The sequence below is a fragment of the Saccopteryx leptura genome, chromosome X (assembly GCF_036850995.1).
Source record: "Saccopteryx leptura isolate mSacLep1 chromosome X, mSacLep1_pri_phased_curated, whole genome shotgun sequence".
In the NCBI taxonomy this organism is placed as follows: domain Eukaryota; kingdom Metazoa; phylum Chordata; class Mammalia; order Chiroptera; family Emballonuridae; genus Saccopteryx; species Saccopteryx leptura.
The window spans coordinates 97,391,687-97,416,867 of record NC_089516.1 but is presented as its reverse complement, the minus strand read 5'-3'; the positions used below and the strand labels follow the sequence as shown (position 1 = coordinate 97,416,867).

The 25,181-nt window shown below is 37.3% G+C and overlaps 1 protein-coding gene across 1 annotated transcript in view; it reads left to right on the top strand.

Annotated features, from left to right (window-relative positions):
- The window catches only part of NUP62CL (nucleoporin 62 C-terminal like), a 77,673-nt gene extending 53,139 nt beyond the window's left edge, over window positions 1-24,534 (top strand). Inside the window, exons 8-10 of the mRNA XM_066357855.1 lie at window positions 467-578; window positions 5,257-5,323; window positions 23,685-24,534. Of these exons, the coding sequence (XP_066213952.1) occupies window positions 467-578; window positions 5,257-5,323; window positions 23,685-23,758 (253 nt within the window). The 3' untranslated portion in view covers window positions 23,759-24,534. The remainder of the gene's footprint in view (window positions 1-466; window positions 579-5,256; window positions 5,324-23,684) is intronic.
- The last annotated feature ends 647 nt before the right edge of the window (window positions 24,535-25,181 follow it).

Below are 25,181 nucleotides of genomic sequence, written 5' to 3'. Positions count from 1 at the left end.
ATCATTTCTCAAAACATCTTTTGTTGGATAATGGAATATATTTATATAAAGTTTTACTTTGAAAATTTGTGTATTCAAAGTCATTGAAGACATCTCTGCACTTACTGAATACTGCTAAATACCGAATAACTCTCGATATGTCCCATAGGTTTATTTTGACATCAAAAAGATTTCCTTCATTTCAGAGCTCCTTTGCATCAGAACATTAGTAAGAGGTAAATGGGTGACTGCAAAAATGGCAAGGAGGGTAAAAACCTTCACCTATGGAGCTTTTTAGAATATGGTAATAATAAGGTCATGAATGCTTCATCCATAAATATGCACCATTAGTCATAACTGAGACCCTGTGAAAAGGTAAAGAAATTGGGGCAAATCCAGTTGACAGTATCATTGTTGTATGTCAGTAATGATACATCAATGGAGAAAACATTTCTTGTTAATCCTTTTATTTTACTTGTCTTTCTAGTTACAAATTAGCAGAAAATATAGATGTTCAGATGAAACAAATGGCCCAGGATCTCAAGGACATTACTGAGCAACTGAATATATTTGAAAAACCTGCTGACACTACTGAGCCGGTGTGTTAACCGCTTTATCTACTTAGATAACTAAGATTTAGTATGAAATTAGCATTCTATGGTTCCTTTAACTACCTTCTCCTGCCCTTTCTAGTTCTCCTTATTTGCCTCTAAAGATATGAAACTCTTGGGTGTAGTTAGTGGGGCAGGAAATATTTAGGGGCAGATAAGGTTGTGAGTTTTTGTGATTATTCCAAGGTGGGTAAAACAATGACATTCCTCCTTAAATTTTCAGGGTTTTCTCCCTTTTCTTCACATAACTAAATCATTTTCTTGTACTTATATTTCTGTCCACTTACTCATTAGCTAGTTTATTCTACCTTTTATTTATTTACCTACATATTTGTATAAATGTGGTATAGATGTTTCAATCTCTTAAGTATATCGGGTAATCCTTAATTTATAATTAGGTTATATCTTAAAAATTTGATAAGTCAACTATTTGAGACTTAAAATATATTTTTCCGTAGAAACTTAGCTAAATATGGTCATTAGGTTTCCACCGGTTCCTACTTAAATTATAATGTAAATATTTATAGCATAGGAAAATACAGCCAAAGCTCTAATTAGCTGAGCAGTTTTGGATTAATTTGATGGTAAAAGGATTTTTTTCTTTATCTACACTCTAAAGAGCTTATTTCCTCTACCTGTCCCTAGTGTCTTAGCAGCTAAACGGAATCCTCCTTTTTCTTTTTTCCCTCCCCAAGGCAGTAATAGTAAGAGACATCACTCATTGTGGGAACTCCCATTATATTTTCTATCAGTTGATTATTATTATTAGGAGTAGACCCAGGGTTTGGGTAAGTAATGCTGAATGATATATATATATATATATATATATATATATATATATATATATATATATATATATCATAAATATATATCATAAATATATGTATATATTTCTTTAGTAAGCTCTTTGTCCAGTTATATACAGACAGTTCTTTATCTGCATACATATTACTAGCCTTTTTAATTATTAAGAGACAGCATGGTGTATTGAGAAAGCACAAGAATTTCATTTAAGTCACTTAATCACTCTGGGTCTTGGTTTTGCAAAATGTCAAGGATGGACAAAATGATCTTGAAGTACCCTCCAGCTATAAAAATTATGCCATTCTCTACTTTAGATGAATCTAAAGTTGAACAAAGGCAAATACAAATTAATCTGGTATTATCCGGACTACCATTTCCCTGTGTCCACATAGATCATCAAGAGTTGACAGAATATAGATTTTCTTTTTAATGAAGTATTAGATCACCATTGTGATTCCAAATTCAAAATTGTTTTGCTATAATAGAATTTTAATGCACAGATAAATATATGCAGATTTAGATATGAAACAGAGCTGATATCTAGTGTCTGTTTGGAATTAATATGTGTTTGAATATAGTAAGTAAAAGGAGACTGTAATCTTATTCTTTTTCTCCACTTAGCCTTGTTTTTTTAAATTTTATTTTAGTAGTGGGGAGTAAGTGGTTTGATTCTTTTGTTTTTGTTTTTCCTGGCCAGTAAGATTGAGATGTTTAAGATGAGAGAATTAAAAGATGATTGCTGCTTGAAAGCAGGACAAAGGGAGTGAGAGACCAGCAACAATTCATTTCTTTTCTCAGGCAGCATAAGCAGAGAACACATTTGCCAAACAATAATATTGTGTAGATAATTTATTCTAACCAGATCAACAAAGCTTCATTACTGTGGGCCATACACCAGAGTAGAAAAATAACAATTTTGGTATTTTTCTGAAGCTGGAAACGGGGAGAGACAGTCAGACAGATTCCCACATGCGCCCGACCGGGATCCACCCGGCACGCCCCCCAGGGGCAACGCTCTGCCCACCAGGGGGCGATGCTCTACCCCTCCAGGGCGTCGCTCTGCCACCACCAGAGCCACTCTAGCGCCTGGGGCAGAGGCCAAGGAGCCATCCCCAGCGCCCGGGCCATCTTTGCTCCAATGGAGCCTTGGCTGCGGGAGGGGAAGAGAGAGACCGAGAGGAAGGGGGGGGGGGGTGGAGAAGCAAATGGGCGCTTCTCCTATGTGCCCTGGCGGGGAATCGAACCCGGGTCCCCCGCACGCCAGGCCGACTCTCTACCGCTGAGCCAACCGGCCAGGGCAATAACAATTATTTTTAAAAGTATTCACAATGGTAAGATTTATTTTATTTTGATCTTTTTTAGGGGAAGATGAGAGACCATCTAATAGCTAAATTTTTTATTAAGCTAGTCCATATTTTGGTGTGTGATAGTCACACTTTCTTACAAAAACTCATTGTTCATACTACAAATTATATTTCTATTTGTTATACCAGAATATGCTAACTTTGCTCTTGTCATTATATAAACTGTTCTTTTAAGTGTGGAAACATTTTCATTTCCTCCTATTTTCAGTATTATCCTGGAATTTGCTAGAAAATTCATCAAGTGTTCTAAATTTTTAAAATGTTTAGTGTTTTTTATTACAATGGTAATATAAATATACTTGTTCAATGTATTAAGTTCAAAAATATGGAAGTCTGTAAAGAAAATTAAATCACCTATATTACCAGTACTCTGCTATTATATTGGTTTATTTCTTTCAAGTCATTTTTTATTATGCTGATAAAAATCATTTTTGTCTTGGACAGCATTGGAAACATACCTATATAAATCTTTTATTCTATCTTCATTTAATATTCTTTCACGGTGTTTTCTCAAAATTGTAGTAATTCTTTGAAAACATGTTTTGATTTTATATTTGTTTCAGGTATACAGTATAATGGTCAGACAATTTTATAATTTATTAACTGACCCCCGATAATTCTAGTATCCACCTGGCGCACCATACAGAGTTATTAAAATATTATTGACTATATTCTGTATGCTTTACCTAATTCGGGTGACTATTTTGTAACTTATTACTCCCTTCACCTTTTTCACCCATACCCCTCACCTTTCTCCCATCTCTGTATCTATGAGTCTGTTTCTGTTTTGAAAAACATGATTTTAGTGGCTCTTTAATATTTTATCAGTGATAACTTGACCATAATCATTTTTTATTGATGGAGATATTGTTTCTAATTTTTTTCCATTACAAAATTGCTCTATAATGACTAGTTACTTTTTTTTTCTTCTTTTCCAAGTGAAAGGAGGGGAGATAGAGAAACTTCTCCTACATGCACCCTGGCACCTGGCAACCCTCATCTGAGGCTGATGCTCTGCCCATCTGCCATGCTCGCAACTGAGCTATTTTTAGTGCCTGAGGCAGAGGATCCACGGAGCGATCCTTAGCACCCGGGACCTATGCACTCAAACCAATCAAGCCATGACTGCGGATTGGGGTGGGGGAGAGAGAGAGAGAAAAGGGAAAGGGGGAGGTGTAGAGAAGCTGATGGTCGCTTCTCTTGCGTGCCCTGTCAGGACATTGAACCCAGGACATCCACGTGCTGGGGCCAACACTCTACCACTGAGCCAACCAACCAGGGCCGACTAGTTATGTTTAGATTTGATTATTTCCTCTGGATGGATTACTAGAAGTAGAATATACTAAGTTAAAAAGTATGACTATTTTAAGACTTTTGATATATATTGTAAAATTTTACATTTTGAAGGGTTCAGTCAATTTGTATTACTGTTGGCTATAAGTGAATGTACCTATATATTTTCCCCACACACTTGACAACTGAATACTACCATTATTAAGACTGCTGATTTAGAAATCCTGTCATTTGTGACCACCTGGATGGACTTTGAAGGTATTATGCTAAGTGAAATAAGTGAAAAAAGAGAAAGACAAATGCAGCATGATCTCACTTATATGTATAATTTAAAACAAAAACAAACCAAGATAATACATACAGAAAAGAAACTGGTGGATGTCAAAGGCGGGGATGGGCAAAACGAGTGAAGGGGTACAAAAGGTACAAACTTCCAATTATAAAATAAATAAGTCATGGAAATATAATGTACATCATGGTGACTATCGTCAACAATACTATATTGCATATTTGAAAATTGCTAAGATTATAAATTTAAAAATCCTTATCACAAAAATATTTTTTAGAGAAACAAATATAGGGTGATGGAGGATGATTTGACTTTGGGTGATGGGTATACAGCATAATCTACTGTCCAAATGATGTGGAGATGTTTTCTCTAAATCTATGTACTCTGGTTGACCAATGTCACTCTGTTAATTTTAATTGTCTAAATAAAAAAATCATTTTTGTAACTATGTATGGTGACAGATGTTAACTAGACTTATTCTGGTAATCTTTTCACCATATATACAGATAGCAAATTATGTTGTAACCTGAAACTAATATAATGTTATGTCAGTTATACCTCAATAAAAAAATGCTGGTTTGATTGAATAAAAGTAATATGTTAAATTTTTATATGAATTTTTGGTCTTGTGAAATGTCTCTTAATGTTCTTTACTTGTATTTGCACTGCAGTAGTCAGTTTCTTGTTGAATTGTAAGAAACAGATTCTTGACAGTTGCAAAGTAAATAGATTAAACTAATATATAGATGCAATGACATTACAAATATGAAATAGCAAAAGAAGCTGTTAATATTTAGTACATTTGTGGTGCATTTCTTACCAGAAGAGATTAAGTTGCTTTCTAATTTCAAAATTGTGTTTGTTTTTTATTTATCACATAGAAAGTATAATCTAAAATTTTTCTGCTTGTTTTTAGCTCCAGCAGATCTGCAGAATACTGACTGCTCATATGGACTCTCTACACTGGATTAACCAGAATTCAGGTACAAGTTTATTTGTAAACAAAGCTATCTGCATTGAAAATAGAAAATGTGATAAAAGTCAGGTTTAGTGCACCATAAGCACACTCAAATAAGAGCTCACTTAAAGGAGAATTGCTTAATTCATGATATGTCTACAGTAGTTCTAAAACTAATTAGTTCTGGAGCACCAAAAATAATTATAATTGCTTATTTTTATAAAAATGAAAAAAAAATCAATAAACTAGACCTAATAAACATAGGGGATGTATAGTAATGTGGTGAAGAAGGTACAGACAGAAGAAGAACTTCTCTGAGTATACCTTTTTATATAGTTTTGATGTTTCGGCTATGTAAAAGTTTAAATACTCAAGCATCTAATTAAACCAAAATTAATGGGAAGAAAAACAAATACTAAAACTGGATACCAACTGAGACAAATAGACCTGTGTAACTAATTTATAACGTACAGTTCTGAACATAGTATTTCTGATGATGCATCTTTATAGGATGTAATCTTTTTTTCTTTAATTTTATTTATTGATTTTAGTGAGAGAGGGAGGGAGGGAGAGAGGAAGAGATCTGTTCCTGTATGTGTCCTTACTGGGTATTGAACCTGCAACCTCTGTGCTTCGGGACAATGCTCTAACCAGCATAGCCATCTGGCCAAGGCTATACGATGTAATCTTAAGGATAAAAAAACTGCAAAGAAAGTCTAAATTCTCTTAATAGGTTTATTGTTGGTTTCAGAATTATAATATAAATATATACATAATTTTTTTACAGAGACAGAGAGTCAGAGAGAGGGACAGATAGGGACAGACAGACAGGAAGGGAAAGAGATGACAAACATCAATTCTTCATTGCAGCTCTTTAGTTGTTTATTGATTGCTTTCTCATATGTGCCTTGACCGGGGGGCTCCAGCAGACCGAGTGACCCCTTGCTCAAGCCAGTGACCTTGGGCTCAAGCTGGTGAGCTGGGCTCAAACCAGATGAGCCCGTGCTCAAGCTGGTGAGCTTGGAGTTTCGAACCTGGGTCCTTCGCATCCCAGTCTGACACTTTATCCACTGCACCACTGCCTGATCAGGCTATATATATAATATTATAATACAGTGTATATATTATAATATTACTACTATTTTATATATTTTAGGATAAAGCAAATGCACATGTATATTAGTGATAACAGAAACCAAGATTTTCACTGAAAGATAAGAGATATATTTTTCCTTTCCTCCTTTTATATTTGTTATAATTTATATGGCAGTATAAATTCTTATTCCCTTGTTCCATACATGGAGAGGGCTAAGAAGCAATGACAGATACCCTAGTAGCCATAAGCACATGCAGTGCCTGGATGTTGGTTTCTGAATGTCATTCCCATTAAAGGGACTCAAGACTTTTGGGGGAAATATTTGAGCTCAGGACTCAGACAAGGAAAATGCAGGGTGAGTTTTGGACATGTATGCCAGCAAACAATACATGTTCAAAAACTAATGAAGTTATAGCAGGACACAAGATTGTGCTTGAATGGGCTCCTACTGGTCAAATTAGGATGGTTTGAACATCAAAAAGACTAATGATAGTAATGGATTCTAGTACACTGGATGGGGCGGAGGACTATGAGTTCCCAGTGATATTCCAGTAAAAAAAAGAGAAACATGAGGTGCAAAGAAAAGTCTTTAAAGGAGCATGTCAGCTAATACTTGTAGAGGGAATGTTAGAGTTGGAGAACCACCATTAAAACAATTTCACAAAAACATTTTTTTTATTTAGAAATTAAATTTAACAGTGTGATATTGGCCCATGGGAACACATAGGTTTCAGGTGTACATCTCCATAGCATGCAAACTATTCGTTGCGTGTGTGCCCATCATTTAGAGTGAAATTACTTTCTGTCATCATGTATTTGGCCCCCTTTACACCTCTCTCTTGCCATCCTTTCTCTGGTAACCACTTTGTTTTTGTCTATTATGTCCATAAGTTTTATTTTTATATCCTGGCTATGTGTGAAATCATATAGTTCTTAGCTTTTTCTGATTTTCTTATTTCACTTAGTATAATGTTTTCAAGGTCCATCCAGGTTGTCGTAAATCACACTGTGTCATCATTTCTTATGGCTGAGTAGTATTCCATTGTATATATGCAGCCCTTCTTCGTTATCCAATCCTCCATCGAGGGACACTTTGGTGTCTTGACCATATCTTGACCACCGTGAATATTGCTACAATGAACATAAGGATGCTTATGTCTTTGTGTACAAATGTTTTCTAGTATTTTGGGGTAGATAACGAGTAGAATAATTCCTGGGTCATATGGTAATTATATTCTTAATTTTTTGAGGAACCACCATACTATCTTCCATAATGACTGTACTACTTTACATTCCCACGAGCAGTGAATGAAGGTTCCTTTTTCTCCACAACCTCCTCAACACTTGTTATTACTTATCTTGTTGATAATAGCCAATCTAACAGTTGTGAGGTGGTGTCTCATTGTACTTTTGATATACATTTCTCTAATAGTGATGATGAGCATCTTTTCATGTATCTATTTGTTGTGTGTGTGTTTTCATGACAGAAATGTCTGTTCAGATCCTCTCCCCGTTTTTTAAATTGGATTGTTTGTTTGTTGCTGACCTTTGTGAGTTCTTTACATATTTTGGATATCAACCCCTTGTTGGAGCTGTTGTTTTTGAATATCATCTTCTTTTTGGTTGGCTGCCTTTTTGTTTTGTTGTCAGTTTCTTTTGCTATGCAGGAGCTTTTTAGTTTGACATTGTCCCATTCATTTATTTTTGCTTTTTTCCCCTTGCCTTTGGGGTTATATTCATAAATGATCTCTACAACCAAGGTCTGTAAGTTTAGTTCCTATGTTTTCTTCTATGTAATTTATTGTTTCAGATGTTATAGTTAGGTCTTTAATCCATTTTGAATTAATTTTTGTGCCTGGGTGTAGGAATATGCTATGAAAATATGCAGAGTTAGGATGAAAATTAGAGACCGTGAGGTGTCCTAGGGCAAAAGCCTTAAGTAGATGAGAGTCCAGGGGGGGGGGGTCTCTGACCCATACTGGAAACAGTGCATGCTGGAAACAGCAAAACAGTAGGATAAGATTTGGCAACACAGAAATGTTTAGGCTCTCAGAATAGAGATTAGAAGTCAGCATGTACCTTGTATTGATACTTTATCCCCTGAAAACTTCTGCTCTCTGCTTCCTTGAGTTATTTCTACTGCCTAATAAATATCTGAGTAAGGCTGGGGAAGGAGCTTCAGTCCTTCAGTCTGCTGACCAGGGCTGTTGCCTCCTCTCAGCCCCTCAGAGCATTCCATTTGGTCTCTGAGTAGTTCATTGTTGCTGCGACACATGGGGACAAACTGTAATCAAGTTTTATTCATCTTTGGAAAGCATGTGGCTTTCCAATTTTCCCAGCACCATTTATTGAAATAGCTTTCTTTTCTCCACTGTGTGTTTTAGGCTCTTTTGTCAAAAATCATTTACCCATATACACGTGGTTTTATTACAACAGAACGCTTTTATTAAGCTTATCTTGAATACTTTGCCTCATTTATAAAATGTTTCAACTGTCAGTCATTTCTTGGCAGGAAAAAATATGCTAGCAGGGAATGGACCAAATATATACTGCAAAAATGTTTTATTGAGGAAGATTATACATACCACTGATTTTACCCATTTTGATTGTACATTTTAATGGGAAAGCCACCATTTTGCAGCCCCAGCATAATGACTGATTCAGGTAATGGTCACCACTGAATACTAACATCATCGAGTTTAAGATTGTTGGGGAACAGTATATTTACATGGTAATAGAAATATCTCTCCACATATTACTTAAAAGGATAAAAAAAAGTATCTTTACAACAGAACTATCTGACAAACATCATTTTAATCAAGCAATGAAATTTAATATCAGCAATAGTGGGATAACTTGACACATGTAGTATCTTATCAAAATTGTTTAACCTGAATCTAATCATAGGAAAATATGGACTATTCAAAAAGCAATCATAGAAAAAAAAATTCAAGACATAAAAATATTAAGGGGATTGTTTTAGATTAAAAGAAACATAATAATCAAGCCTACCATATTAAGTTTGATTAGATATGGGGTCAAAAACCAAGAAAACATTATTTAGAACGATTGGAGAAACTGAATATGGACCACATATTAAATGATACTAAGATTTTCCTATGTGTGTTATTGTGATTATGTAGAAAAATATTTTCATTACTAGAAGCTGCATGCTACAATGTTTAAAACACTGTCACAATGGTATTTTTCTTTCAAGTGGTTCAGCCAAAACCATTGTGAATAGAAAGAGACTGAGCATTTGTGGCTAAATGGTAACAGTTGGTTAATCTAGCTAGATAAAGGGTATACGTGCTTGTGATTTTAATTGTTCTCTCAGGTTTTCGTATTTATAAATTTTTGCCTAAATATACAATATAATGAGGCTTCAGTAATTGAAACAAATGGGAGCTGGTTAGCGATTCAGAGTTATTATTTTTAAAGAGATAGCATGAAAATAATACAAATTTTCTTATTTGGCATTCTAGTCTTCATTTTCTGCATTAATAAAGATCAACCATAAACTTCTTCACCTTCTTTCCCTTCATACCATCTTGACTTTCTTCTCTTCTGTGTCAGAGTAAGAATTGTCCTGTCCCTTTTCTTTTTCAGAGACAGAGAGAGTCAGAGAGAGGGATAGATAGGGACAGACAGGCAGGAATGGAGAGAGATGAGAAGTATCAATCATCAGTTTTTCATTGCGATACCTTAGTTGTTCATTGATTGTTTTCTCATATGTGCCTTGACCGTGGGCCTTCAGCAGACCGAGTGACCCCTTGCTCGAGCTAGCGACCTTGGGTTCCAGCTGGTGAGCTTTGCTCAAACCAGATGAGCCTGCACTCAAGCTGGAGACATCGGGGTCTCGAACCTGGGTCCTCCGCATCCCAGTCCGATGCTCTATCCATTGCACCACCACCTGGTCAGGCTGTCCTGTCCCTTTCTAAACTGTGTTTTTGAATCATTAGAGGGATGCTAAATTCTATATTGCTTTAGTACTAATTACCTAATAGGGAGAGGTTTCTAAGTCAGATAGATAGGGGTTCAAGTCAAGGCATCACCTCTTAATAGTTTTGTGATTTTAACTGTTACTTAATCTGAGTCTGAATCCTAATTTTAAAAATGAGAGATAACATTTACCTTGGAGGGTTTTTGTAAAGATTAAAACAATCAACTTGAACTTTCTTTGAGAAATGCCTGGCTCATGGTTGATAGTCAATAAATGATATGGCAGAACTGGTTATCAGTTTACTTTGTACGAGAGAAAGAGATATTATTTGGTTCAAAGGTGGGTCTTAAATTGGTTGTAGAGAAGGCAATTTCAGGTAGATTATTACTGCAAACCACTCACTCACTTAGAGGAACTATAAGAACAGCAGCAATATGGGAGAATGTCAGTAGCTAGAAACACTGAAAAATGAGATTATACAAAGTTTGACTCAGTTGTCTTACTGTCACATATTTTCTTACAATGAGCAATGCTTCTTTGGTGAAGCTGGAGGTTTGTCAAAATGTAATTAGGGCTATAAAGAAAGATTATAGTTATTCCCCCAGCCCTTGGCTGGGATCCTTTTTGTCATAAATGAAATCTCAAGGCTCTCAAGCAATGTTCACTTATTTATAAAATTAAGATAATTAGTTCTGCAAAGAACTTACTTTATATAAATTTTAAAAACGTATTCCAGAGAGGTTAAGTGACTTCTCTAAGAACACACAACTAATTAGTGGCAGAGCTAGGCCTGAATCCAAATTTCCTTATTACCAAAACAGTATTTTTTCTACTGGTATGTTCTTAAAAGAATTGTAATGTAGGCATTACTGGATAGAAGAACAAATTTTAATCATGTACCTACCTGTACAGGATGAGGGTATGATAATAGTTGTATATTGGGTGGTATATAAGTTCTAGGTATCTGAGTAAAGTTCTCCATCAACACAGGTTAAAAAGAATAAGACAATGGAGAGTAATTACTGGGAGTGACCTTTTTGCTAAAAATTAAGTGAGCTGGAAAGGCAGTGAGATCTATTCTAGGTTCTCAACTGAGACAAGGAGGCCATGATGAAGAATGGGGAAAGGCCTGGTAGTTCTTAATACTGTGGGCCCCTTTTTGCTGTTTCCACACAGGGAACCTTTCCTTTTCATTTGAGGAAATGACATGAGCAAATACTAGAGAGTGGCAGTGTTTAATTATGCTGTCTAAGAGTGTTCTTTTGTTTGCTGATTGTTGGTAGTTTATTTTATTTTTTAATAGATGATGGGATCAGGTCTGCAAAAACAGTCTGTAGTTTTAAGGTTAAAATTATCAATGAGGCCCTGGCCGGTTGGCTCAGTAGTAGAGCGTCGGCCTGGCATGCAGAAGTCCCGGGTTCGATTCCCGGCCAGGGCACACAGGAGAAGCGCCCATCTGCTTCTCCACCCCTCCCCCTTTCCTTCCTCTCTGTCTCTCTCTTCCCCTCCCGCAGCGGAGGCTCCATTGGAGCAAAGATAGCCCGGGCGCTGGGGATGGCTCCTTGGCCTCTGCCCCAGGCGCTGGAGTGGCTCTGATCGCGACAGAGCAACGTTCCAGAGGGGCAGAGCATCGCCCCCTGGTGGGCAGAGCGTCGCCCCCTGGTGGGCGTGCCGGGTGGATCCCGGTCGTGCGCATGCGGGAGTCTGTCTGACTGTCTCTCCCCATTTCCAGCTTCAGAAAAATACAAAAAAAAAAAATTATCAATGAGCCTTGGCTGGATTGCTCAGTTGGTTAGAGCATCATCCCGAAGCACAGAGGTTGCTAATGTAATTCCCGAGCAGGGCACATACAGGAACAGCTCAATGTTTCTCTCTCTCTCTCTCTCTCTCTCTCTCTCTCTCTCTCTTCCTTCCTCTCTTGCTGAAATCAATAAATAAAATTTAAAAAATAAAATAATTACTGAGTCCATTTATTCACATCCAAATAATAAATTTAGATGTGCTACTTTAATAATACAAATAATATATTTTTAACTAAAGAGAAATCTCTAACTTGTATATTTTTAAAATATGATTCTAAAGTTGAAAACTGTATTTTAAAAGGTTTTTAGGAAGTTTTTTATGATTTAATATTTTTTACATTGCTACAACTTATTTTCTATTATAAAATATTGCAACTATTATGCAAATAGAATGCTGTATTTAATTTAAAATCAATTTATCTTTTTAAAAAATTATTTATTGAGCCCTGGCCGGTTGGCTCAGCGGTAGAGCGTCGGCCTGACATGCGGGGGACCCGGGTTTGATTCCCAGCCAGGGCACATAGGAGAAGCGCCCATTTGCTTCTCCATCCACCCCCCTCCTTCCTCTCTGTCTTTCTCTTCCCCTCCCGCAGCCAAGGCTCCATTGGAGCAAAGATGGCCCGGGCGCTGGGGATGGCTCCTTGGCCTCTGCCCCAGGCACTAGAGTGGCTCTGGTCGCAGCAGAGCGACCCCCCCCCCCCGAGGGGCAGAACATCGCCCCCTGGTGGGCAGAGCATTGCCCCAGGTGGGCGTGCTGGGTGGATCTCGGTCAGGCGCATGCGGGAGCCTGTCTGACTGTCTCTCCCTGTTTCCAGCTTCAGAAAAATACAAAAAAAAAATTATTTATTGATTTTACAGAGAGAGATGGGCAGAGCGAGAAGTATCAACTCATAGTAGCCTCATTTTAGTTGTTCATTGATTGCTTGTCACATGTGCCTGGACTGGCCAAGCCCAGGGTTTTGAACCAGTGACCTCAGCATTCCAGGTCAATGCTTTATTCACTGCACCACCGCAGGCCAGGCAAAAGTCAACTTATCTTTAAAAGCGACTTGGAAATCTTGCATTATAATTTAAATGTTAAAATATTACACTGTCCAATCCACTTGTCAATATCCGTGAGTAAGTTATAGAGAACCAGTCCCTTTTCTCCTCTAACCTACATAGAACTGACTGTGATTGAACTGAACTAGGAAGGGGTCAGAGATGAGAATTAAATTAGTGAGAATCTGAACATGTGCCTGTGTTGACCAGTTTTCAAACTTGATACTTATCCATTGTTTAACATAATCTATGCCTCTTTTCCTCATTATTAGTATGGATAATTGAGAATTAACAGTAACTCTAGTCAAATGCCAGTTCCCTCTCTTGTTTTTCTCTTTGTAAAAATTTACAGCATTATTTCGAGGTTGGCTTAATGGCAACACTGCTGTCACACATCTGTCTTCTGAGTTGGCAGTCACTGAAACTGCAGCAACTCTAGCTCTTCTGGGACCACTTATGAGGGAGTTGGCAATTGATCTGAGCCAATCTGTTACTCATTTTAAATATATGGAGCTACTTTTTTAGAGGGGAGGTAGGAGTGAAGGATAAGCATTTTTTGTTAGTTCATATACCAAACCATTGTTGTGTTGATTAATATTTATCAAACATCACAGCAAAGGGATGGGCAGTGGAAAATCTTATGCTTGCCATTATTTGAAAGTTCCTTGCCCTGACTGGGCGGTGGCGCAGTGGGTAGAGTGTCGGACTGGGATGCGGAGGATCCAGGTTCGAGACCCCAAGGTCTCCAGCTTGAGCGAGGACTCATCTGGTTTGAGCAAAAGCTCACCAGCTTGAGCCCAAGGTCGCTGGCTCAAGCAAGGTGTTACTTGGTCTGCTGAAGGCCCGCAGTCAAGGCACGTATGAGAAAGCAATCAATGAAAAATTAAGGTGTTGCAACGCACAACGAAAAACTAGTGATTGATGCTTCTCATCTCTCTCCCTTTCTGTCTGTCTGTCCCTGTCTATCCCTCTCTCTGACTCTCTCTCTGTCTCTGTAAAAAAAAAAAAAAAAAATTCCTTAAGTGTTTTCATGGCGTTTTGCTTCTTTCATGAAATGTCCCAAAGCTTCACAAATAAATATATTTCATCTATAATCATTGCAGTCTCTAATGAGTTAAAACCTCATAATTATTTAATAGCTGCTCACAACATTTTAACTGCTATTCAGGGCAGAAAAGAATTCTTAGAGCAACTAAAACTCCTTAAGGAATTTATGTGATATTTCCAAAATATAGTCCCATTATTACTGGTCTATGAACACATTATTACTATTATTGTTGTTATTATTATTTTGATGTAAAACATTCTTGGTCATCCAGCCTGATATAACTAACTTTTGGTTAAAATGCCTTCAGTATCATTTTAGAGAAGCAACTTTTTGTGATATGTCATCATCTAATTTCCTTTTTCCCCATGTCAATATTTGTTGTTTGAGGGAATTATTTTAAATTTGATTTTTCAAGAGTGGGTATTTTTAATTTTTCTTAAATTGAGGTATACTTCACATAGAACATTAGTTTCAGGTATACAACACAATTCAATATTTGTATACATTGCAAAATAATCACCAGAATAAGTCTAGTTAACATGTCACCTTATGCAGCTGCAATTTTGTTTTCTTGTGATGAGGACTTTCAAGATCTATTCTCTTAGCAATTTTCAAATATGCATTACGTGGGAACTACAGTTAAGGTAGTCCCCATGCTACATTTTTTAAGTAGCTTTGGTCCACTCAAATAAGAAATGCTTTAAAAATATTTTATTACCGGTAATCATTTTTAGCCCTCTAATATCTGAAGACTATCAAATTCTGAGATGCCAAAAGATGCCTTTGAATTCCAATTAAAGTGTTTTCTTCCTCTTTCATCTTCAAGAATAGAATCTGATTTACTGATTGAGGTGCTTTCTTTTACCTCTTCTTTTCCCTAAATTGTTTAGAAAACTTTGGTGACATTGGTTGATTGGTGAGGTCATCTTTTGTGTTCTGGAGTATAATGTTCCACTTCAGACACTTGAAAGGCAAATTCTTTTGATCTGTCAGAGGCAGTGGTGATGCACAAAGATTCACATTAAGGGTCTCTTAAGCTTAACAGAGACAAGTACTCACTTGCTTCTGCCCATTGTAGTTAATGGAAAGGTATTTTTATGTCTTTCCATTGTTTGATGTGCTACCTGCTCATCTCTGCTTCCCTTTATAAAATAGATTCAGTGTCAGATCATTGTTTCTTGATTCTATAAAAAATATATATCGTGTGGGTTAGATTAGGGCACTAAGATTAAAAATGATCAAGTCTTCAGCTCCTATTAAGAAAGAGTACGTGGCCTTGGCCGGTGGGCTCAGTGGTAGAACGTTGGCCCAGTGTGTGGAAGTCCTGTGTTCAATTCCTGGCCAGGGCACACAGGAGGAGCACCCATCTGCTTCTCCACCCCTCCCTCTGACCTTTCTCTCTGTCTCTCTCTTCCCTTCCCCCAACCAAAGCTCCACTGGAGCAAAGTTGGCCCAGGTGCTGAGGATGGCTCCATGGCCTCCACCTCAGGCACTAGAATGACTCCAGTTGCAGCAGAGAAATGCCCCAGATGGGCCAAGCATTGCCCCCTGTTGGACATGCTGGGTGGTTCCCAGTCAGGCACATGTGGGAGTCTGCTGACTGCCACCCTGCTTCTAACTTCAGAAAAATAAAAAAAAGAAAAGAAATAGTACGTGATACTTAACATTCACAAAGCTCTACTTCCCAAACTTCCTTTTCTGTATGTAAATCCATATTTGAAACACACTCAATATATCTGCAAAATTAGATTTCTCACTAATCCTGCTGATGTACATTTTGTGCCCAAGTGAATTTCCTCAAGCTGGAGAGCCTCTCAGATGAATTATATGTAACATGATTTGAATCACTCCCAAAAAGTGGAATGTATATTGTTTGTGAGATATACAGATTTTTATGCAAAGCAATTTCCTTCCTGTTAGTAACTAAAAACTCTAAATATACTGGAGCCTTGCTATAATGCTGTTTTTAAACCCAATACTCTATGGCCACCTCATAGACAAAATGGCCTGACAGGATTTCACCAATGAAATCTCCCCAAATGGGATTCAGATGCTTACCTTATTTGAGCACTTTATTGTTTGAAGGGACAAGAAATAGCATTATGCTATGGTGCCAATTATTAGCTCAGTATAATACTTTCTATTAAAAATTTTCACAACATTTGACAAATAGGTGCACTGTAATAGACAAAGTACTCTTCAATGGGAGTCTAAAGGTACTAGTCTTAGTTTTGGCTTTTGGTGGTAATGGATGAGAGTCAAGAAGTCAAAGGTGATGCCTAGGTTTATGAATATTTTGGTCATTGCCTTTAACCTTTATTCAAAATTAAAAAAAAAAAACTTGGAACAATTAACAACTTACAACATACTTATTACTCAATATATTCTTTTGCTTTGACCTACTACAGTTCCCAGAGCCACACATTCCACTACAATCGCTTAAGAATCTGCCGCACAAAGTTCTGGGACTTGACACCGTAGCCTGTTGATCTGCATTAGAAATAGGGGCCTGTCAACATTTATCATACAATATTCCCATTATGTACTTACATGTCTCTCTTCTTTACTGGAATTTGAGCTCCTTGATGATAGAGATAATGTCTTAGTTATTTCTGTACCTTCAGAACTTAATATCTTACATGAATTTGGGAGCCAATTTTTTTCAAAAACGTATATTGTACTAAGCTTTTGATAGTAAAAGAGATACACAACTAACAGAAAAGTATATATGAATCTCTTTCCATGCTATTGAATATTCTACACTTTCATGGCTGCTATATTTTTTACTATATGAATATACCATAGTTTATTTAACTATTATCTCATTATTAGGTATTGGTTCCCAACTTTTTGCTATCTTAAATTGTGCTGCACTGAGTGTAGATGTAGCTACATTTTAGGGTAAATGTATGGTTGTTGGACATAGATAAAAGTTTTAGGGGTTCAAATGCTGAATTAAGAGTAATGTCATTTTTAAAGGCTTTTGATTTATAATTTCTTCAAGTAAGTTGTACCACTTTATGTTTTCACCACCAGTTCATTAGGATGCCCATTTTTCTGCATTTCTTCCACTATAATCATCACTACCACCACCACCACTATCTTTATCATTCCTTGCTAAAGTTTACAAGTGAAAATAATGTTTCCCTGTTTAATTTCATTCTTGTGGTTACTAATGATGTTGGGTATTTTAAAAATGTTTATAAACAGTTCATATTTTATTTTCTAAGTTGCCTATTTGTACACTTTAATCATTTTTGCCAAGATATTTTTTTCTTACTGCTCCAGTTGTTTTTCTAGGAGAATAAGAGGTGTTCTATAGAAGTGTTTATGAAAGGACATTTTTTCCCTGACCAGATAGCTCAGTTAGTTAGAGTCATCCCGAAGCACAGGGGTTGGAGGTTTGATTCACTGTTGGGGCACATACAGGAACAGATCAGTGTTCTTGTCTCTCTCTCTCTCTACTTCTTCCTCTCTCACTAAAATCAATTTTTTTTAAAAAAAGTACATTGTTCCCTGGCTGGATAGCTTGGTTGGTTAGAGCATCTTCCTGAAGTGCAGACGTTTCTGGGTCCACCCAGTCAGGGCACATACAGGAGCAGAGTGATGTTCCTCTCTCTCCGTTTCTCCATTTCTCTCCCTAAAATCAATAAATTTTAAAAAAAAATTTAAGTACATTGTTTCATTTTTTTTTAGATTTTATTTATTCATTTTTAGAGAGAAAGGACGGAGGTGGGGGGGGAGAGAGAGAGAGGAGCAAGAAGTATCAACTCCCATGTGTACCTTGACCACGCAAGCCCAGGGTTTCAAACTGGTGACTTCAGAGTTCCAGGTTGACACTTTATCCACTGCACAACCACAGGTTAGGCTACATTGTTTCCTTGAAAGTGGATTTAATATCATCTAATATTTATAACTTAAAAATAATTATACTAGAAAGCTATGTTTGGCTTTAATGACCAAAGTTATTTTTATAACTTTCTGTGAAAGTCTTTTAATCTTTACCCGAAATATTTTCAAATAGGCTAAGGTGACAAAAACATCTCTTCTCTAAACAGAATGGGGTGGCTGTAAGCAGTGTTACTGGAGCCTTTTTTTGTGGGCGGAAGAAGGGGAGTAATTTTTAAGAAATATAGGATGGGGCAGTCTGACCAGGCAGTGGCACAGTGGATAGAGGATCGGACTGGGACATAGAGGACCCAGGTTCGAGGCTCCAAGGTTGCCAGGTTGAGCATGGGCTCATCTGGTTTGAGCAAGGCTCACCAGCTTGAGCCCAAGGTCGCTGGCTTGAGCAAGGGGTCGGGTCACTCGCTCTGCTGTAGCCCCTCAGTCAAGGCACATACAAGAAAGCAAACAATGAACAACTAAGGTGCCACAACAAAGAATTGATGCTTCTCATCTCTCTCCCTTCCTGTCTGTCCCTATCTGTCCCTCTCTCTGTCTCTGTCTCTCTCTCTGTCACACACACACACACACACACACGCACACATACAAAGAAATATAGGGTGGGGCAAAAGTAGATTTATAGTTGTCCATATGGAAAATAATTCAGTAATTAATAAATAATAATACAGGAATGAATTTTTTGTTTTGCATATTCACAACTGTAAAGCTGCATTTGCCCCACCATGTATTTTAAATACAAGCAGTCCCTAGGTTACGAGCTATATAGGTTCTGTAGGTTTGTTCTTATGTTAAATTTGCATGTAAGTTGGAACAAGTACATTTACCTAATACATGCAACTTAAACAGATGTTTGTCTTTACATAGTATTTATGTTTACCTTTCTGTGCATATAAATACTTAAATATTTTCTTTTTAAGATTTTATTTATTTATTTTACAAAGAAAGGAGGGAGGGAGCAAAAATTATCAATTCATAGTTGTTTCATTTTAGCTGTTCATTTCTTGCTTGGTGTATGTGCCTTGACCGACCAGGCAAGCCCAGGGGTTTGAACCACTGACCTCAGAGTTCTACGTTGATGCTCCATCCATTGCACCACCACAGGCAGGCTAAATACTTATACATTTTCAAGTACAACCTTAAACAATCTTGTATGATTCAGAAGATGATGGACTTGTTGGAGAGGATAGGACTGGTGTTAGAGAGTCAGGGTTTGCTTCTGCTGCTGCTGCTGGAGTCAGTTTTCCTGAAGTCGGCATCAAGGGGGGTTTGGACAGAGCTTTTCTTTTTTTTTTTTTTTTTTTTCTTTTTTTCCGAAGCTGGAAACGGGGAGGCAGGCAGACAGACTCCCGCATGCACCCGACCGGGATCCACCGGCATGCCCACCAGGGGGCGATGCTCTACCCCTCTGGGGTGTCGCTCTGTTGCATCCAGAGCCATCCTAGCGCCTGTGGCAGAGGCCACAGAGCCATCCTCAGTGCCCGGGCCAACTTTGCTCCAATGGAGCCTTGGCTTCAGGAGGGAAAGAGAGAGACAGAGAGGAAGGAGAGGGGGAGAGGTGGAGAAGCAGATGGGCGCTTCTCCTGTGTGCCCTGGCTGGGAATCGAACCCGGGACTCCTGCACGCCAGGCCGACGCTCTACCACTGAGCCAACTGGCCAGGGCCCAGAGCTTTTCTTTTTTTCATCATAAATGGTCATGTAGCATCTCAGGCCTTTGGTAACTGTATAGTAGACTATGGTGAATTTCTCTGTATCAGAATCTTGCTTCTCTAACTTTGCCATTCTTGCTTCAGTGAGACAAAGAGCATCAGCTAACTTTTTGTAGAAAACACTTTTGGTTCTGAAGTTTCTGGATCCCTGTTTTCTTCCCTAGATGCTGTCATCTGCTTCTCTAGTTCCATAAGGTCTTCATTGGTTAGTTCTTTACCATGGAAGTCGAGTAACTCTATGATATCATGTTCACTGATGTCCAACTGCAGTTGCTTACCAATAGTCCTTAAGGCGCTCCATTCATAAGTACTAGCTGTACGTAAGTGAGATGTTTGTAACTAGAGGACTTACTTTACACAAATATGCCATCTGAACCAACAGCAGTTTAATTCAAGCTATAGAGCTATGCAGACATCACACAATCCACTTCTAGAGCATTTCCAAAGTTCCTTTTTGCCTGTTGGTGGTTAATTTCCCATTCTTACTCCTAACCCCAGGCACCACGAATCTATTTTCTGTCATTATAGATTAGCCTTTTCTGGAGAGATGATATAAATGGAATCATATGATATGTGGCCTTTTGTGTTTTGTTTAATATTTTCAAGGTTTATCTCTGCTGGAACATGTTTCAGTACTTGATACATTTTATTGCTGTGTAGTATTTCATTGTATGGACTGGACTACATTTTGTTTATCCACTCATCAGTTGATTGACATATGTTTTATTTTCCACATATAATTGAAGCTCTCAACTTTTAGATCAGTAATCCACCCTGACTTGATTTTTGTGCACAGAGGCAGGAATTCAACTTCTTTTACATGTAGATATCCAGTTTTCCACACACCATTTGTTGAAAAAGACTATACTTTCTCCCATTGAATTGCCTTGCCATCTTTGTCAAAATAAACTGATCATAAATACAAAGTTTTTACTTATAGATTTTCTTTCTGTCCCATTGATCTCTATGGCTAGCCTATGTCAATACCACACTGTCTCGATCACTATAGCTTTAAGAGTAAATTTAATAGTATGTTTTAAAAATGGGTAATGCAATTCCTGTAATTTTTATTCCTCTTCAAGATTGTTTGACTATTCTGAGTCATTTGCTTGTCAATGTACACTTTTTTTAAGTGAGAGGAGGGGACATAGAAAGATAGACTTCTGTATGCACCCTGACTGTGATCCACCCAGCAACTCCTGTCTGAGACTGATGCTCAAATCAACCAAGCTATCCTCAGTGCCTGAGGGTAACGCTTGGACCAACTGAGCTATCCTCAGCGCCGGGGCCAATGCTCAAACCAACCGAGCCACTGGCTGAGAGAGAGAAGGAGGAAAGGGAGGGGAAGAGAAGCAGATGGTGGCTTCTCATGTGTGCCCTGACCAGGGATTGAACAGGGACGTCTGTAGGCCAGGCCAATGCTCTATCCACTAAGTTAACTGGCCAGGGTCCCATGTAAATTTTAAAGCTGTCTCTTTCTACAAAATAGCCTGCTGGAATTTTCATAGGATCACACTGAATTTGTAGATCAATTTGTGGAAAACTGCCATCTTAACACTATTGAGTCTTTTCAATCTATGAATCTGGAATATCTATTTTTTTAGTTCTTTAGTTTCTCTTAGCAATATTCTGTAGTTTTCAGGAGTCTTATACTTTATTTAGTACATTTATTCCTAAGTGTTTTAATATTTCTAATGTTATTATAAATGGAATTTTCTTAATTTAATTTTTATACTATTCAGTATAATTATTTTTTAATAATTCAAAATATGTATGGTGTATTTCCTCCCAAATTTTGACTATTTACTAGCATTCAACTTCTAGTACGATATATAATTTAGTAGGCTTAAAGGAACCAATCACTGAAACATATCATGGGACAAGACCTCAAGGTAGTTAATTATTACTGTAGGTGAAGTTTTTGCCCATACAGAATGAAATTCTCACCTGACTGGTGGTAGTGCAGTGAATAGAGTTCGACCTGAGATTCTGAGATCCCAAGTTTTAAACCCTGAACCTGAGTTGAGCACGGGCTTATCCGGCTTGAGAGCAGGCTTACCAGCTTGAGTGTGGGATCATTGACATGATACTAAGGTCACTGATTTAAGCCCAAAGGTAACTGCCTTGAAGCCCAAGATTGCTGGCTTGAGCAAGGGGTCACTAGCTCAGCTTGAGCCCTGGTCAAGGCATGTATGAGAAGCAATCAATGAATAACTAAAGTGCCTCGACTGTGGATTGATGCTTCTCATCTCTCTCCCTCCCCCCCGCCCCTTTCTGTCCCTCTGGAATTTAATTTAAAGACATGACAAAATGTTTATAGTAAGGCTCTCTTAATAATGCTGACTTGTGTTTCTTGACATTTTATTGATTCTTAAAGTTTTTTGTAAAAGTATTGCTTTGCATTTAATATGTATCAATCAGTAAATTAAGTAGATTATGCTTATGCTGATTCTTCTGGCCTCAAGTTAATGGCTTGTTGCACTGTTCATTTATGTTTCTATCACATTGAAAAATGTTATTTAAAGAGGAAAACTGTACCCTGTAATTAGTTATTACAACAAAAAGGAGATGTATTTTTCCAGGCTCAATGTATACTGTTTTTCTAGCCTTTCAGGAAACAACCATTATTTAAATCACTTGTTCATAGGTATGATCTTTCAGTGCCTCTAAGATAGGATGAGGTATTATACTTTGAAAACTGAATAATATTTGGGCATTACCAATTGGCTGAATAAAATTAAAGTATATTGTTTCAAATTTTTAGTTTTTCCCTTATAAAGTTTTTCTTTTTTATTATTATTATTATTATTTTTTTGTATTTTTCTGAAGCTGGAAACGGGGAGAGACAGTCAGACAGACTCCTGCATGCGCCCAACCGGGATCCACCCAGCATGCCCACCAGGGGCGACGCTCTGCCCACCAGGGGGCGATGCTCTGCCCCTCCGGAGCGTCGCTCTGCTGTGACCAGAGCCACTCTAGCGCCTGGGGCAGAGGCCAAGGAGCCATCCCCAGCGCCCGGGCCATCTTTGCTCCAATGGAGCCTCGCTGCGGGAGGGGAAGAGAGAGACAGAGAGGAAGGAGGGGGGGGGTGGAGAAGCAAATGGGCGCTTCTCCTATGTGCCCTGGCCGGGAATCGAACCCGGGTCCCCGGCACACCAGGCCGACGTTCTACCGCTGAGCCAACCGGCCAGGGCCTAAAGTTTTTCTTAAATCTTTGTCAGCAGTTATTGCTTCTCAGTTAGTGAGCATTGGTGAATACTAGAACAAATAATCAATTTATTTCTGCATGTTAAAAGAAAAACTTAGATTATCACACTTATGTCAAAAGTTTATTTTTACTATAGGAAGTTTCTGTTTTATATGGTAAGAGTAATAGTATTTGTGTTGTTCTGCTCTGAGCAAATTCAAGGAAGACCAAGTTAAAGAAGTCATTAGAAAGGAACAGAAATGTGAATATATTCAATGTACCAATTTGCCTAGAGGCCAGTGAACACCTACAAAAACATATGTCCTCAATTTAATGACCACCTTGTATGGCACTTTTATGCTGTGACGTGTAAAAAGCAGTTAACACTTCTCTTTAACAAAACACAAATGTCAAGTACATTACTATTTGCTTGAAAGCTAGGGAGATCAAGTCAAGAATAGTCTTGTCTACTGTTTTTATAGTTTCCAAACAGATTGATGAATGCTTTTCTATATTCTATATTTTATAATACTTAAATCTGTAAAAATTAATATGTAAAGTTTCATAAATCGTATGTTGAAGAGAGAATATAAGTTATTATGTTCCTTGTATTTTTTGGTCTCAGATTAATGATGTGTGATGCTTTCTCCCTATAGGATTGCTGCAAAGCAAGATGGAAGAGATAGCACAGGTTTTCCAGCATCATCTTGAAAACAAGACTGTAACATAAGGACTGCTTTCCATTGAATGACCACAACTTCGGCATGTTGTTTTTGGTTTAAATATTATCTTCAAATTTTGATGACACTAGAGTAGTAGTTATAGTTGGTATATAATCATTAGTTGCAAAAAAAGTGTGTATATGTTTAGGAATTTTTTCCCTTTAAATATTGTACTATTGAGAATTATACTGTAGTTTGGCTTTTAGTATTAGCAAATCAAAACTACATTAGCTTTTTCATCTAGGAAGCAGCCTCTTAGATATTGACTCTGTTTTGTAATTTGTATCTTACTCACCTAGATTCCATATCCTACCACCAGCACACATCTTCCTTCTCAATTCAATTGGATCCTAGAGATATGCTTGCCAAAAAATAAATGCCAACTAGTCTTTGATGGACGCCTGTTAGTTAGTAGTAGTAGTAGGTTCTGTAAAGTCTCTCTCCTCAAGGAACTTACTGTCTAGCTTGGGATATAATTAATGCCCATCTGTATCACAGCAATATAGACAATACAAGGAAGTGCGCTGTGAATTATTGAAAGTGTGTTATAAAAATTCAGAGGTGGAAAGAAAAGTTAGGGTAAGCTTGGGACTTGAATTAAGTTATTTTTGAAAGGGTAAGTAAGGTTCAGACAATTTGTTTATTTTTTATGTACAATTATTCTGGTATTTAACTTGGTTTTAGTATATGACTTAAAGTCATTTGAGGTGTGGTGTGTTTTTTTTTGTATTTGTTCATTTGTTTTTCAAGAAAAAGCCTTGTTCTTAGCTTGAGAACAATCTGATCTCTCATGTTTCAAGTTTCACCTAAGTCACAAATAAAGGTGATGTTCTAAAAAATATAATTATAACACCAAAATAAACTATTTGCAAGTTTTTTTAGTGAGTAGTGCTTAGTTTCCTATAACTACTGAGCTGAAATCCTGTTGTACTGGGTGCATATGACCATCTTGAGGAGTACATACTAATGGAAGAAAATGTTTTTCAAATGAGTATCAATGATTTTCACCACCCTTTGAGTAAATTAAATATCAGAACTTACATGGCCTCTTTTTCCCTACCCAAACTTCCCAAAGTAGCTGCTTCTTATTAGGTAAGTTTTTATTACCACTCAAAATTATAAAATATGAAAATAATCCAGAGACCATTTAATTTTGTGGATGATTTCTGTAGGTAAAGAGCTTTTGAGTATAATCTTGAGTAATCTTTATTTTTGAGTCCAGTGTTATTACTATTATTATACTCTAGATAAAAACATTTTCCTTATTGTTTTTGGAGATCCAACTCAGTTAAGTAGTCTGTTCATAAATTAAGTTCCACATTCAGTATAGGAGGAAACACTGGATTTTGTCTGTACTTAATTAACTAGACAATTTCATTTGAACATTATATTTTGTCTGTAGCATGAATAAGTTGAACCGTGTTAAGTTTT